Below are 15,359 nucleotides of genomic sequence, written 5' to 3'. Positions count from 1 at the left end.
CGTCTTATCTAGACTAAACTGATATATAAACACGGCTAAACACTCACGTATATTCGTTCGGTGGCGGCACCGACTAGTTTCGAGCCCATCGGGGGCCCTTAATCAGGATGAGTGGTACTGGTATTATTTCGCGGACGCGGCCCGTCGCTCACTTAGAGTGAATCGTGTTTATATATCAGTTTAGTATAATGTCTCACTCTCTCACATTTGGAATCTCTATTTAATAAGTATATCTTAAACTTTTAATTACGTCTTTTCAGCCTTGACATTTATTTCTCTAAATAATTCTTTTCTTTTGTATATTAGTCTTCTAAGCTATTTAGTATATACCAATATCCAAAACGTAATTTAGAGACTCGTTGAAACCTCTATACGTCACAAAGCGTATCAAATAAAAGATATTCAATCGGTATAGAGTGGATCAATACAGTAAATGCTTACGTAAGTAAAAATAGGAACGATTTAAAACTTTTTCCTTGTATCAAGTCCAATCTAACCGTTTGTTGGCCTTAAACAGTTACTGCTAACAAAATGAAAGGGAGTAAAACAAAGGGAAATTCTTACGAACTAACTTCCTACGTGCGGAAATTTACCTTCCAGTTTGGTATGCTTTTAGTTTAGAAAGCTTTGTAAGAAGTTCACAGTCTCCGGAGTCAATTTACTCCTTAAGTTGTCAATCTAAAAGGGAATTAGGTATCTAATAGGGTGAGGCGTCCGACTCTATTATGCTTTATTGTACGTTTAGATATTTAAATTAAAAGTACATTACTGAATTATTTTTTACTAGCTGTCGCCCGTGACTCCGTCCGCGCAAATTAAAAAAACAACTTAATGAATAGCCTTTTTTTTTGGTATCGGTACCCTGCCTTTTGGGGGAAAGACAGGGTTATGTGAGATTCTTACTCACTAAGAACCCTCGGTGGACAACCCCAAGTGCGACTGCGAGAGTCCCGGGCTCTCCCAAGGAACTACTATTTTCTACATCTGTAACAAATTTCATTAAGATCCGATGAGCGGTTCTGGCGATACATTCAAACAAACATCTATCCATCTAAACATTAGCATTTATAATATTATATTAGTATGATTTGATTTGTTTATCTTTTTTTTAGACAGTTTTTAAAAAATAGACCAAATATCATGTAGGATTATCCAAGTAACTTATGCTCTTTTAGCTCGCAAAAAAACCACTAGCTGTCGCCCGCGACTCCGTCCTCGCGGGATTAAAAAATTAAGGTTCCTAAAGGGTTTTCCCGGGAACTATTCAAATTTTTATCACCTTTTAAACCTACCCTAGACCACGAACATTTCAAGAACAAGATAAAATAAACACGTTCAGCAGTTCCCGAGTTTTAGCGAGACTAACTAACAGCAATTGATTTATATATATATATATATCATAAAGCACAAGAGTGACATATGATATCTACACTTACACATACAAATATCTAAACTTTTAGTAGAAAGTCATTAAATTTTCATAGTATACCTAGAAGCGGGATATGACTAGTAGTTATGACATTTTCATTTCCCCGCTACCATATATCACGTTCTATCAGAAACCTAATCTATATATTGTACCATCATGTTACTTTAATCTTTCCAGTATAATACTAAATGCCTTTAGGGATTTAGAGCTTGGACGTTTCATAGTATCATTATTGTTGAATGCAAAGATAATCTTGCTGCTTTAAATTTATTTCTTATTACTTGCTTTAGAAATGAGAATATTGGAATTGTTTAGTAATTACAAAGCTGAATTCAATTTATATATGTTTAAAGTCCATAGCAATACATTCTTTGTATAATTTTAAACATCTCGTAATGAAATTTAAACTGATAGATGTCAAATATCTCTCATGATCTATTAAATTAACCTTCCTGTAGTTTAGTAACGGCACTTAATGCACGGCACATGGATCTCGCTTAAATTTGGTACAGATGTAGAACATAGTCTGGAAGAACACATATTAAACTATTTAAGTTTTGTTATTCCGCGAAGACGGAGTCGCGGGCGATAATTAATTAGTTCATTAAATTGTCTTACGAAGACGTTGATATGTGAAATATTTGACTGATCAATCGTGGGTTCTATAGATTAAATTCTGTATCCAGGTATAGGTGGTCTTCGAGCAACAGAACTACGGATCTCTCCGCCTGTGGTGCAGCGCGGGTCGGACGCGACGCTCGCCTGTCTCTACGAGCTTACCGACGCCCCACTCTACTCCGTCAAGTGGTATAGAGGGCGCCACGAGTTCTACCGCTACTCGCCAACTGAACAACCCGCCACAAAGATATTCCCATTTGCTGGAATTAATGTTGATGTAAGTAAAAAGTTCACAGAATAGAATTGCAATCTATGTTTAACCTTGAAACTTTTTGTCCATAGTTTTAGACGTTATCAGTCACGATCCTATGGGGCGAATGGCGCTCACCAAGTCAAGTGTCAGACTGCTTAGTGAGGGGACATAAACGTAGACATTTTAATAAGGCTAGTGTTGCACCGATACATCGGCACAGTATCGAATTTTCTCCCTAACAATAGGGTGTAGACAAAAAGAGTTTTCCAATATCGCTATTACCAATTATTCTCCATCCAAAGACCAACACATACTCTTCGATGGTGTGTGGATTTTTGATATTATTTTTTTTTTACATTTCTAGTGCTTTGTCTAGTAACTGGCTTGTGCATTTTAAGGCCATAGCCTATGGCCTAATCACCCCTAACTTAGGGTAGGCTCCGAGCCCCTGATTGGGGACGTAAAGTGAGCTGATGATGATGATTATGTTAAGACTTAATATATTCCTGAGTTATATAATTTAAATCAAAACTGAATCATGACTTGGTGCTATTTGTATGCCGTATATTATGAATATGATTACTTCAGGTAACTAACGATGAAGTTAGTTCTACGTTCACCGTATTATGAACATATGAAGAGTTTGCTCGCTTTAAAGTTTTGAACACAAATATGACAAATTTTCTATCCGCTATCGATATGATATTTTACTTGTTTTTGGTATTTAAAAGTAATTTTATAAAATAATACGCAATTATAGTATAAATCCCTATATTTCTATATGTATTTTTAAATTAAATAAACATTAGAAAAGAGCAAATTTATTAGTTATTACGAACTAAATTCAATTTATTTGAAGAATAGCTTTAGAATATTCAGAAACAGATCAAAACATAAAACAGATTTCAAGGACTATTAATCATTGGATTATTATTAACAATATGAAGCGTTCTAAATTAATTAAATTTCTATCACAACCCTTTTCCCAATCCTTTGCCGTAAAATGTGAGACGAAGCGATTAGGTTTTGTAATAAACTGAAAAATAGATTTGAATGTAAGTATACAGTTTAAGAAAAATTAATCCTAATACCAAAGAATATAGGAAATCTTTTTACTTTCATAATAAGCAAATATACTTTTTATTAAACTGATATATAAACAAGGCTAAACACTCTCGTATATTCGTCCGGTGGCGGCACCGACTAATTCCGAGTCCATCGGGGGCCCTTCATCAGGGTGATTGGGACTGGTAATATTTCGCTGACGCGGCCCATCGCTCGAAACTAGTCGGTGCCACGACCGGATGAATATACGTGTGTTTAACCATATTTACATAAGTTTAATCTATCATCAGTTAAAGATAGAATCTAGAACATCATGTAGTCGTTCCCTTGTTTCTTACTGTTTCCCAAAACAAGTACTAATTGTGGGAAACAAGTTTGAGTAGCGATTCTCATCTAGTAAATCTTTTACTTCTAAATATACTTTAATAGTAAATTACGTCATCTTTAAATTATTTAGCAGTTGATTAATCCGCTTTATTTTATAATTCGAACAAGATCACAAAGCTCTTTCGCTTGAACGCCTCCAAACAATATTCAATAATACAATGTTATGCCCGTTTAGTTCCTTTGTTCCTGGGAATAGATTAGGCAATTAATTAATGATTTTTGTTGATTGAAATATTATTAACTATATAACTAAATCCTATTTAATACATCCAGTTTTGCCCTAACCTTGTCATTTATTTATTTTTCAGTCATGATATTTCTTCTATTGTACAGTCCTGGTAAAAAAATCTTCGTCAGTTTTCAAATTAATTTCTTTATCAAATCGTCGATATTTAATAACTTTTCCACTAATCAGACAATTACTTAAAATTGTACTTAATAAGTATGAAGATAAGGTTTAATGTTATGCAGCTTTTCATTTGTGCAAGAAAATATTGTGATTAAAAATGTTGTATAAAGACTGTTATTTTCTCTATTAATGACAATTTAATATCTAGCAGGTTAATTTATAAAATAGTCACTACTTAATGTACGTTCGAATATATACGTGTGCCTACACAATTGATAATTTAGCAAACAATCTTATTATAAAGAGTTATCGATCTTACTTTGCCCCTAAGATGGGACTAAACGTAAATTATGATTAATGGTAATGGGGCAATAAAGCACTTGACTGCTCTGTCTCCCTAAACATAATTTATGTTACGGTCCTTCACAAAGGTCTCCTAACATACTTTCTTAACATACAACTGACCTCTTGGTTAGTTACCGCTTGGTAACTTTAGCGTCGGTGGCTCAGTGGGTTAAGCACATTACTTGTAACCTTCAAGTCTTGGGTTTTACCAATGTGTTTTCAATTTATGTTTGTACATTTATCCGACGTTCTTACGGTGAAGGAAAACATCGTGATAAAACCTGCCCATATCTGAGAAGAAATTCAAATATATGTGTGAAATCCACAGACCCGCACTGGGTCAGCGTGGTTTAGTGTAGGCTCCCAGCCCCTCAGTAGGGACGTATAGTTAGTTGATGATGATGAACTGGAGGTCAGTAACCTTTGGATTTGATATATTACAGTACTTTGAATATATAAATGTGGACAGAGAGGTGAAATTCTAGTGTCAATGTGCTAAAATATATTCAACGTACTACTTGAATGTAACCCTTGACCTGAAATATCTTACATCGGCTGCAGTAGCGCGTTCGTTGAATAGCCACAGGCTCTTGGATCATGAGGACGTGTTGTCGTTATCCTTCTTTAACGGTATAGTGAATGTAAGGGACTGACATATAATAAAGTATGTGTGAATTTTGCAGTATTTATAGTGTGAAAATATCAAAGCGAAGTAAAGACACATTTTTTTCAAACTGAGCAACGTAAAGCATGTTTGTTTTATTTATGCTTGTATCTTTGAAATTAATCTAATGACACGGTTTGCTTTGAATGCCTAAGAAATAATAAATCATTAAGAAAGATTTTTAAATTTTAATGATAACATTAACATTTTGTTTTTAACAATAAACATTTGTTACAAAAAATATCTTTTCTGTTTTCTTGATAGCATTTAGTTGGTTATTTTTTAGGTAGCACTGCCATATTTCTCCGCAGTCTACGCGGCAGATGTTCATAAATCCAACTCCTTTATCAAGAATTCTTATTTCTCGCGATAATAACCTGATGGGTCATTTTCCAGCTACCGTCTTGTTTTTATTTTGTATTGTATTAGAGCTCAGCTTATACTGGTCGTATTAGACATTAATAACAGCGGTCGGTCTGAAAACGGACCGTAATCTATCGTGTTTTGCCTTTTTGCCTTCGAATGTGATAAGCCTAGAGAAAATTGTATGACGCTTAATGAAAAAAAACTTGGTCGAGATACACAGATTGGATATTAAGCAAACAATTTTTGTAGTTTTTTATTTTTGTTATTTAAATGTATGAAACATTTTTGACAAACTCTGGAAGATTTGAATGTGTTCCGTAAATAATATTGATGGAACGAAAAAGGTCGTTCGAAAAACGCGGTGTTTTTTTTTTTAATTTAGAATATATTATTTTTGTACTATGTTCTCAAAGATATTCAAACCAGCAATCCAAAATAGCGTAGTATCCACTGCTTGTTGACATCTCCAACATGTTCTGAGGTGGATTTCCCTAACTTTAATGGGCAGAGGAGAGGAGATGCAGAAAAATGATATTAAATTAGCTAAGTTTTTTTTAATTCCGCGCGGACGGAGTCACGGGCGATAGCTAGTACAGAATAAAGTTTACTATAATTCGCGCAAATCGTAGTAACATTTAAGATGTGTAGATAGTAAAATATGCATTTGTTTCAGCTGGCCAGATCTAATCAGAGCCAAGTGGTACTGACGCGGGTGAGTTTCGGTCTCTCCGGCAACTTCAGCTGCGAGGTGACAGCTGATGCACCATCTTTTGCTACGTCTATTGTTTCAAACAATATGGAAGTTGTCGGTAAGTTTATATTGAATTATTTGATTTGATTTTTCTAATCAGTCTAAGCTTCGTAAACAAGGAAACGTAAATCTTCATTTATCTGATCGAGACTTCGAATCCCATTGTTCTTTTGTCCTAAACCATATCCTAACAAGCCTACAGTTTACTTGGATAGTGCAAGAAATATTAGTAAAAGAATAAAAACTGCAGGTCCTGGGTTCGATCCGATTTCTGATTTTCATATGTACATTTATCCGACGTTCTTACATTGAAGGAAAACATCGTGATGCCACCTGCACATATCTGAGAAGAAATTCAAAGATATGTGTGAAGTCAACCAACCTGCACTGCGCCAGCGTGGTTGACTATGGCCTTGTTACCCTTAACTTAGGGTTGGCTCCGATCCCCTCGGTGGGGACGTATAGTGAGCTGATGATGATGATGAATTAAAATCTGCTAATATTAAACAAAACAACGACTACACTTATTTTTGAAGAGTGAAGTGTCATTAATTATTGCTTCTCTGTAGTGTTATAGAGGTGTAGTACATATAATTTGTCGGCTTTGACCTTACAACTTTACAAAAAAGATACAGAGGCAAATATTTTAGTTTGTATTGTGGCAATAGAAACTAACTACATTTTGACTGTTAATACACTCACATTTAAAGTACAGATATTCTAGTCATAACATTAAAAATATGAATAACAATGAACATTAAAAGTTGCAGATAAATGTTTGTTTTAGCATAGCTAAGTATAAAAACATCTGTCTCAGGCCAACTTGTTCAGGCTCGTTCGCGAACAGTGTCAAGTAGTACAATGACCTGCTATTACGAGGTGCAAACCCATGTTTACTTGAACAACTTAAATGTTACATTTTTTTAGTATTTTTTACTACGACTTTCAAACTGTCTATTACGTCAAGAGTTAAATACTTAACTTTCGTTTAGAAATAATAGATGTGTATTCGATTCTACATCGATATGTAAACGACGTGATGCTGCACTTAACTGCGAAAGAATTAAAATATATGGATGAAGTCAACCCGCACTGAGAGAGCGGTTGACTATGGCCTAGTCACCCCTGACAGAGTAGGCTTGGAACCCCTCAATGGGGACGTATAGTAAGCTGATTTGATGATTATATTATCATATTTAGTGGCCACAAATTACAAAAAAAATCTGATTATGCGATATCAGACACCTACTTTCATCTGTTCTAATATGTGTACAATTTAATCATTATTTTATACCATGAATTTTTATATTAACAAATTAATAATATTTTTCTAATTGTAAACAGTATTACCGCCGTCGTCCCCGGTAATCCACACGAGTCAACACTACTACATGCCAGGAGACATCTTACGCGCCAACTGCACTTCAGGTCCGAGCCGCCCGCCCTCCGAATTGACATTTTACATCAATGATATACCGGTAAGTTCAACGTATTTCTTCTAAAATATACTAGCTGTTGCCCGCGACTCCGTCCGCGTAAATAAATATAAAAAAAAACTTAATTAGTGTAGCCCTTAACCCTTCCATTCATCGACATCACATCCATCTAAACATTCGCATTTATAATATTAGTAAGTTAAATAAAAAGCAGCTCTATCCAAGCATTAATTCGAAAAAAAATGAATAAACCAATTTTCAGCCATATCGGTAAAGCCGTTATTAAGTTATAAATAGTGTAACTAATACTTTCTTTTATATATATAGATTAGTAATTTTTATTGTAATATTTTCTAATTTTAAATTAAAAATCTGACGCTATTCTATTCTAAAAACGGAGGAGTGTCTGTGTTATTTATGTAAACAGGAGAGCATTTCAAATTCACAAAAAATATAACAGTTAAAATGACGCTCGCAATTTTAATTCCAGTTGCATGGTTTGAAATACCGCAGACATGCTTATATAAATTCCACATACGTGCAATTTTATACGGAATATAAAACCGCAAATGTTCACGTAAATTCCAGGAATCGGAATTGATCTTGAGCCATTATAAGTTTTCAAATGTATATTTTTAGAATTATTTTCTTTAGTTTTTATTCTACTTTTACTTTTTATGCAGATAAACTGGATTCAGATATCTAATATATATGAAAGTAGCTTTTGCCTGCGATCTTGTTTGCATTAAATAAAATAAAAACAGTAAGCAGCGTATGTGTTTTTCTAGACTATGTTCTACATCTATGCCAAATTTCATACAGATCCTTTGAGCTGTTCTGGAGATACAAAATAACAAACATCTATCTATCCATCTAAACATTAGCAGTTATAATATTTATAAGTATATTGTGACTTTAATAAAATCTTCAGGGATATAAATATGAGTAACCTAATCACAATACAGGCAGTATCTTTTTTAAAACTATTGATGTTAAAAAAGAACATCCAGACGAATTGAATCTCCTTCATTTTGAAGTCGGCTAAAAAAAAGATAATATTAATTTGCAAATACCTTTACTTAGTTGTAAGGTAAATTATACACATTTATATATTTATATATATATATTTATAATAAACATTTGATATTTCCGTGTACTAAATTCCGTAAGAAAATTGTTGTTCATTTTATAAACTCGTAGAAAATTGACTATAACATTGTTGAAGGAACTATAAAAGCAATTTGTATTAAAATCGATGCTCTTTTGAAGCAAGAACTTACCCAATTACAAGAGAAATTTAAGCTTCTTTCGGATACTTATTCACTTACAACTTAACGTCAACATTTAATTTATATTTTATTTACACAAATTGAATTATAAAAAGTCGCTTTTAGTTTAAAAACTGTTTATGAGTTAGCATAATTTCAAAATATACAAATTTTGAACAATAACATCATTAGATTTTACTAATAATATAAATGCGAATGTTTAGATGGATGGATGGATGTTTGTTTGAAGGTATCTTGAACAGCTGAATGGATTCCGCCGAAATTTGACAACATAGTCTGAAACAACTCATAGGCTAAATAAGGTTTTTTCAGTTCAGTGCGGACGGTGTCGCGGGCAACAGCTATCTTTACTAAATATAAGCTAAAGTTTGCCCTTAGAGAACTTTAAATTAGCTGTATTAAAAGCAATTACAAAGCGAATCCAATATGCATTAGATTATTAATTTAAAATTCAACTCACAAGAGGAACGGATAATTCTCCCAAAAATTAAGTACCGCTCAACATAACTATACATACTCGTATAAATTCACTAACTCTATCCCGAAGCATCGCTAATATTTCTGATTTTTATTACTGAACATTTTTGTTATTATAATTTACATTTAATTTTTTTTTATATCATAAGGTGGCAAACGAGCGAGCGGACACCTGAAATCGCTGAAGTAGCGAAGTGACCGTTGCCCATAGACACATGCAATTGCATATGCGTTGCCTTCCTTTAATCGACGGAGGAGAGGATGCACAGAAAGAAAATATTTTCCCTTTCCATGCACCCTCTCATCCGGAAAGTCCACTTCCACTTCCCATCCTTTAATTATAAGAAAAAGAGCGGGAAGAGAAAGAGGACTAAATTAGGCCTCCGGGACGCACACTCATCAGACGAAACGCGGAATTGCTTTCACTTGACGCCTGTCTTCTGTGTGGTCGTGGTATTTCACCGGGCGAGCCTGGCCGATTCTGTTAAAATTAGTAATTAACATATGTATCACTTGATATCATCGTGGTTTTCTAAGAGCAATCCCTGTTCTATTAAATATAAAAGGCAGATATGACGAGATGTTTAATTTTAGTCTTAGAAATCAACGCTAACAGTTATACAGTCCGCAGCAGTATTAGCTACTGCACGAACGATCCACGTCCAGTACAATACCACAACCACACAGAAGACAGGCGTGAAGTGGAAGTAATTCCACGTCTAATGATTGTGAATGCCGAATACCAACTTAAGTAACTTCCCTTTCTTTTCATTACTAATAAGGTAAAGATTGGAAGGTGAATTACGTCCCTTGTCCTATTCCTATGCGTTTGGAATAGGATACGAAAATTGTGATAAAATATATTCTCCTTTTCAAGTTATGTTAAAATTCATACTGTAACATGTTTAAAATTTCTTTTAACATGATTTTTCGCATATAGAAAGTTTAATTATTCTAATTCGGTACTCCCCTAAATCGCCTGAGGCGAGCCGACCATTATACGGGTAACCCGCAAAATGGCAGACGTATATGTAACAAACTGCTTGCCTTGTATAAAGCCTGAAGCCACTTGCTAAAATTCATTGAAGTAAAACAAATTATTTTAGCACTCGTGTCGTATTTAAACGTATGAAGAGCGTTGAATTAGTCCTTATTTAAAATTACCTACGTCTGTGTTTCGTGGTTTATGTTTATATAACTTTGTAAATAATGTCGATTCAAGTAGTTTATTTATCTAACTTACCGTGGATTTCTGAGACACTAATTTAAAACATATTGTTATCTCTGTTTTGTCAAAAATAAGACAGGGATTACGATGTGTTTTATATTTTGATCTCGGAAACCCACAGTTATTGTGTTGTTTTGGAAGAAAACATTATCAAGGTTAACTATTTCGAATATAATCTAAATCTGGTTTAGTATTAGAATACAGTAAACATTCAAATCTAAAATTATTTCATACAAAAAATAAATTACGCGAGGATTCTAGAAACACACAATTTTACGTAAACATAAAATTTAATATGATTTAAAAATACGTAATTAAAATAAGCCGTAGTGCCATTCGTTCTGGTTTATTTAAGCGCGTAAAATAAAAACATAAGCCCTCATTCAGTTCATTGCTGGTTAAAAACATTTATTTTACGATAACATACACATTCTTAATTATTTAAAAATACCTTTTTTAATGCTAATTTTTAAAACAACTAATCTTTATCTTTTCTGGAATTTATACATCTGTGTTCTGTCGCAATATACTAACAACATAAAAATTTAATTGTAGAAAAATAACTAAAAAGTATCGTTGATTAATTTTTCCTTTTCAAAATGTTTAATAATTTTACTCCATACTTTAGCGATCGTTCTATTTTAGTATCCCATATAAAAAAAAATCTTCTGATTTTAAGCACAGATTGCTTTGTTCGGGCGTAAATCAACAATTGTATACAATTTCGTGTCGATTACTTTAAAATAAGTAAGGGGCCTAAAAAGTTCAGGTAATAGAAAAAAAAATCTTCTATAATAGTAATCTTATTATCTTATTCCTTTTTAATATTATAAAAGCGAAAGATTAGATGGATGTTTGTTTGAAGGTTACCTTCAGAACGGCTGTACTGATCTCGATGAAATTTAGTATACATATTTTAATTCCGCGCAGACGGAGTGGCATGCAATAGCTAGTGAAATATTGAAACGAGATATGATTATGTTAACATATAATCTTAATAAAAACTCAATTACAGACATAGTAACATATCACATCCAGTGTTAGCGATCTCGCATTTTTTTTTGTAAACATTACACACTCCGCTGACTTTATGCTCGTGAAAGTTTTATTATGATTGAAATTTCTTCTTGTACCGTATGAGATTGTTTTGCTGGAAATATTATACGTTGTATTCGGCACGGAATTTCTTGTCAACACTTTTTGTAGCTGAATTTGTGTTAAAGTTATGACTTTCGTTGTCCTTGATATATTACTCTATGTGCCACGGACCTTGTTTACATATGGTAGGGTTTCTATTTCTTACTATAATATAAATGCGAATATTTAGATAAATAGATGGATGGATGGATGTTATAAAGTATCTTAGTGCTTGGCCTCTGAGCCACAGACGCTCATTTTTAAGAATCTATTATCTATAAATTTATAATTTTTAAGAAGAACCTAAACTTAGTTATAAAGGTACTTTCACACGATACAATTACAACTAATTATACTGTACTTACTTTAACTAAAATGTGTATAATTTGTCAGGTGTCTCCTGGGATGTACAACGTGCAACCGGCGGCAGAAGGACTGTTTCGTTCAGAACAATACGTCCAAGTACAATTATGGCCTGCTCATTATGAACGCGGTGCTCCGATACTCCGCTGCGAGGCCAAGCTCGGGGAGCTTTACAGGGATAATTCCGCTGTCGCCCTCTATTCAGCGAACAGCGATCCTAAAATTGAACGAGGTAAGCTCTCGACGAATAAACTTAGTGAATAGTTAAGAGGGAAGGTGCATAATTGAATCTCCAGTTTTCAAAGAAATCTTAGGCGATTTGTTTGCCCCCTACTACTACTAAAAAAAATCTTGTGCAGGTCCAAATAGTTATGAATTGAACTATTATTATTGACCTTTGTGTAATGTAACTAAATCTTAGTTGAGTTCGGGAAAAGTATTTCATGGAAAAGGTTATGACGAACTGCAAATTAATGAAGCTAAAAATTGGAGAGTATCGAAAAAGTTACAAAGTGGCAAAATTGATAAAAACAAAAAAAAAAATTTGTTAATAAAAAAAAAACAATAACAAATAATGTCAAAATTACCCACGTTAATACATCTATTCGTCAGAATTGTAGTGAATCAGAACCTTTAATATTCCAAGCTGATGAACATAATTGCGATATCAAATAAAGATGACGTCATAGAAAATGATACGCCAGCCAAATACCCTTATCTCTAATACAATGGGAGCATAAGCGTTAAAAGAGAGCTTGCTCGGGACAATGTAGCATATGCGAGAGGAAACTGAGATAATGAGATCCTTTGACTTTTAAGAGACAGGACTTGTTAAGCGCGCGCACGTTCATTAAATAGAAATGAACAACACGTTTTAAGCTTGCTTGTGTGCTCGTTTTGTGTGTGTAATTTTGGTTGTTTTTAATTTTACATGTCATATTAATATGCACATGTATGATTGTCATATTTATCACGGTCCTGGGAAAAGTGGTAGAATTTATTTAATTCAACGGTGGTGCTTTTCTTAGTCCGTTTCTCTATAGTCAAAGATGAGATCACTACCAAAGAGGTCATTCAGGCTCAGTAAATTATTGCTCGCCGGCTCCCCGGCTCATTGGCGGAGACAATTTCCTACGATGGCAACACTGAACCGTTGTTCAGTCATAATAAATTTAGAATCGACGCGTGTCTGAATACAGCTTAACACAGTGTGGTTTTTAGTTGAATGCAAGATTGTATGTTGCTAATACTTTGTGGCTTTGAATACTAGAGTTTGTTTTATTATTTAATATAATTTAGATTGAGTATTAGTTTAGGTATTACTTCTATCTTTGTTCGTTTTTTAAAAAAATAATTAAAAAATGTTTGCAAATTAGGAAGCCTTATATTTTAGTAATTTGTACCCATCATCGGATATATTCCTTTTCAATAATATACACTGAATATTTAAAAATCTAAAATTCATCGCAATTCTGTATTTGTATGAGAGAACAGAAACAATTTTGTTACTATTCTCGGAAAAGACACGGACGTGGTAACGGGTTTTCGGCAAATTTACTTCAATGTTGCCATAAGGATGTTATAAATTTACCAGTGCGGTTATTATTGGTGTTAACCAATCATTAGTGTAAAGGATTGAATCATTAACATTTTGTAGAAATGCACCTTTTACACAAAGTTTATTTTAAATTTATTTTATGAAAAAGCAAACTAAACATTTGTAAACTATCATTTTACTTGCGTTATTGCACTATGACTGTTTTTTGTACAAAGTCATATTACAAATTGGCGGTTTACATTAACAAAACAAAATTGAGAAGTTAACAGTGGTAGAGCCCGCTTTAAAATCTTCGCACGAATTGTCCCGGCTCGCCCCGTGAAATAACACGACCACACAGAAGACAGGCGTCAAGTGGAAGCAATTCCGGGTTTCGTCTGATGAGTGCGTCCCGGAGGCTTAATTTAGTTATCTTTCCCTTCCCACCCTTTTTCTTATAAGGAAAGTATGGGAAGTGGAAGTGGGCTTTCCGAATGAGACGATACATGGAAATGGAAGATATTTTCTTTCTATGCATCCTCTTCTCCGTCGATTAAAGATAGGCAACGCATATACAATTCCGTATGTCTATGGGCAACGGTCACTTCGCTATTTCAGCGATTTCAGGTGGCCGTTCGCTCGTTTGCCACCTTTTAATATAAAAAAAGTTTATCTAATATTTTGCAGCATAAATACACAGAAATGGGTAATTTAAACCAATAAGTAGGATCGTAAACCATACTTCAAATACAAACAATAAAATATGACTCGAATGCAATGCGAACGACCAATTCACTATTGTTAAATAACAATTTGCTAGTAATATATTTTAAAATATTCCTCAGAATGGCTTTTTCTTTTCAGTTACGTCGCCAGGTTCCGCGGCCAAGCTGCAAACGTGCCAAGTCCTGTTACTGCTGCATATTGTCGTATGGGCAAACAATACATAGACTACGATTATCCATAAAATTGTGTAATAATATAGTTTAATTATTAGGTGTATTAAAATCAGATCGATAAGGTAAATGTGAATTTGAATTTATAGTTAATTGTACCTAAAGACGAGCTGAAAATATACCAAAGAATGTAAAGACTAAGATTATTGTTGATTTAATACAAATTATACGTCGAAATTATTTCGTTTTATTTAATTAATCCTTTAATTACACACCTTACTTACTATTACATATTACACTATGGTCGAAATAAGTAATTGAATCGGACTATACACTGAATTCCTTTCAAGTAAATTCTATGTCTGATATTTACTTTTAATCTTAGATGGAAGTATCCAGAACGGTTGAATGGATCTCGATTAAATTTGGCATACATATAGAATATTATCTAGAAGAACAAATAGGCTACTATGTTTTTTTTTAACTCAACCCGGGCGGAGTTGCAGACGACTAGCTGACTATGATTATAATTTACATGAATGAAACCTTATATAAACTCTTTTATTTACCATGTAAAACCTTCATGTACATTCTAAAAGAAAACAAAATAAAAAATTTACATGTCTTCGTTAAAATTTTAAGCTTTTTTTTGTATATTCTGTTGAACAACTAAAAGGAAGTGACATCGAATAAAATTTAGAGTGGTGGCTTTGTTTGACAAAACAATACGTGTGCTGTACACAGGGCGACACAGGATGAAATGTAATTA

General features: G+C 33.5%; 1 protein-coding gene across 2 annotated transcripts in view; it reads left to right on the top strand.

The window, feature by feature from the left end:
• The window catches only part of LOC106115237 (uncharacterized), a 40,841-nt gene extending 26,022 nt beyond the window's left edge, over positions 1–14,819 (top strand). For both annotated transcript variants that reach the window (XM_013308562.1, XM_013308561.1), the window contains exons 4-8: positions 2,116–2,324; positions 6,150–6,285; positions 7,572–7,705; positions 12,188–12,389; positions 14,559–14,819. In XM_013308562.1, coding sequence (XP_013164016.1) covers positions 2,116–2,324; positions 6,150–6,285; positions 7,572–7,705; positions 12,188–12,389; positions 14,559–14,644 — 767 coding nt within the window. In that variant the 3' untranslated portion in view covers positions 14,645–14,819. The remainder of the gene's footprint in view (positions 1–2,115; positions 2,325–6,149; positions 6,286–7,571; positions 7,706–12,187; positions 12,390–14,558) is intronic.
• The last annotated feature ends 540 nt before the right edge of the window (positions 14,820–15,359 follow it).

Source organism: Papilio xuthus, unplaced genomic scaffold (genome assembly GCF_000836235.2).
Source record: "Papilio xuthus unplaced genomic scaffold, Pxut_1.1 DF827870.1, whole genome shotgun sequence".
Classification (NCBI taxonomy): domain Eukaryota; kingdom Metazoa; phylum Arthropoda; class Insecta; order Lepidoptera; family Papilionidae; genus Papilio; species Papilio xuthus.
This window is presented reverse-complemented; position numbering and strand designations above follow the sequence as displayed.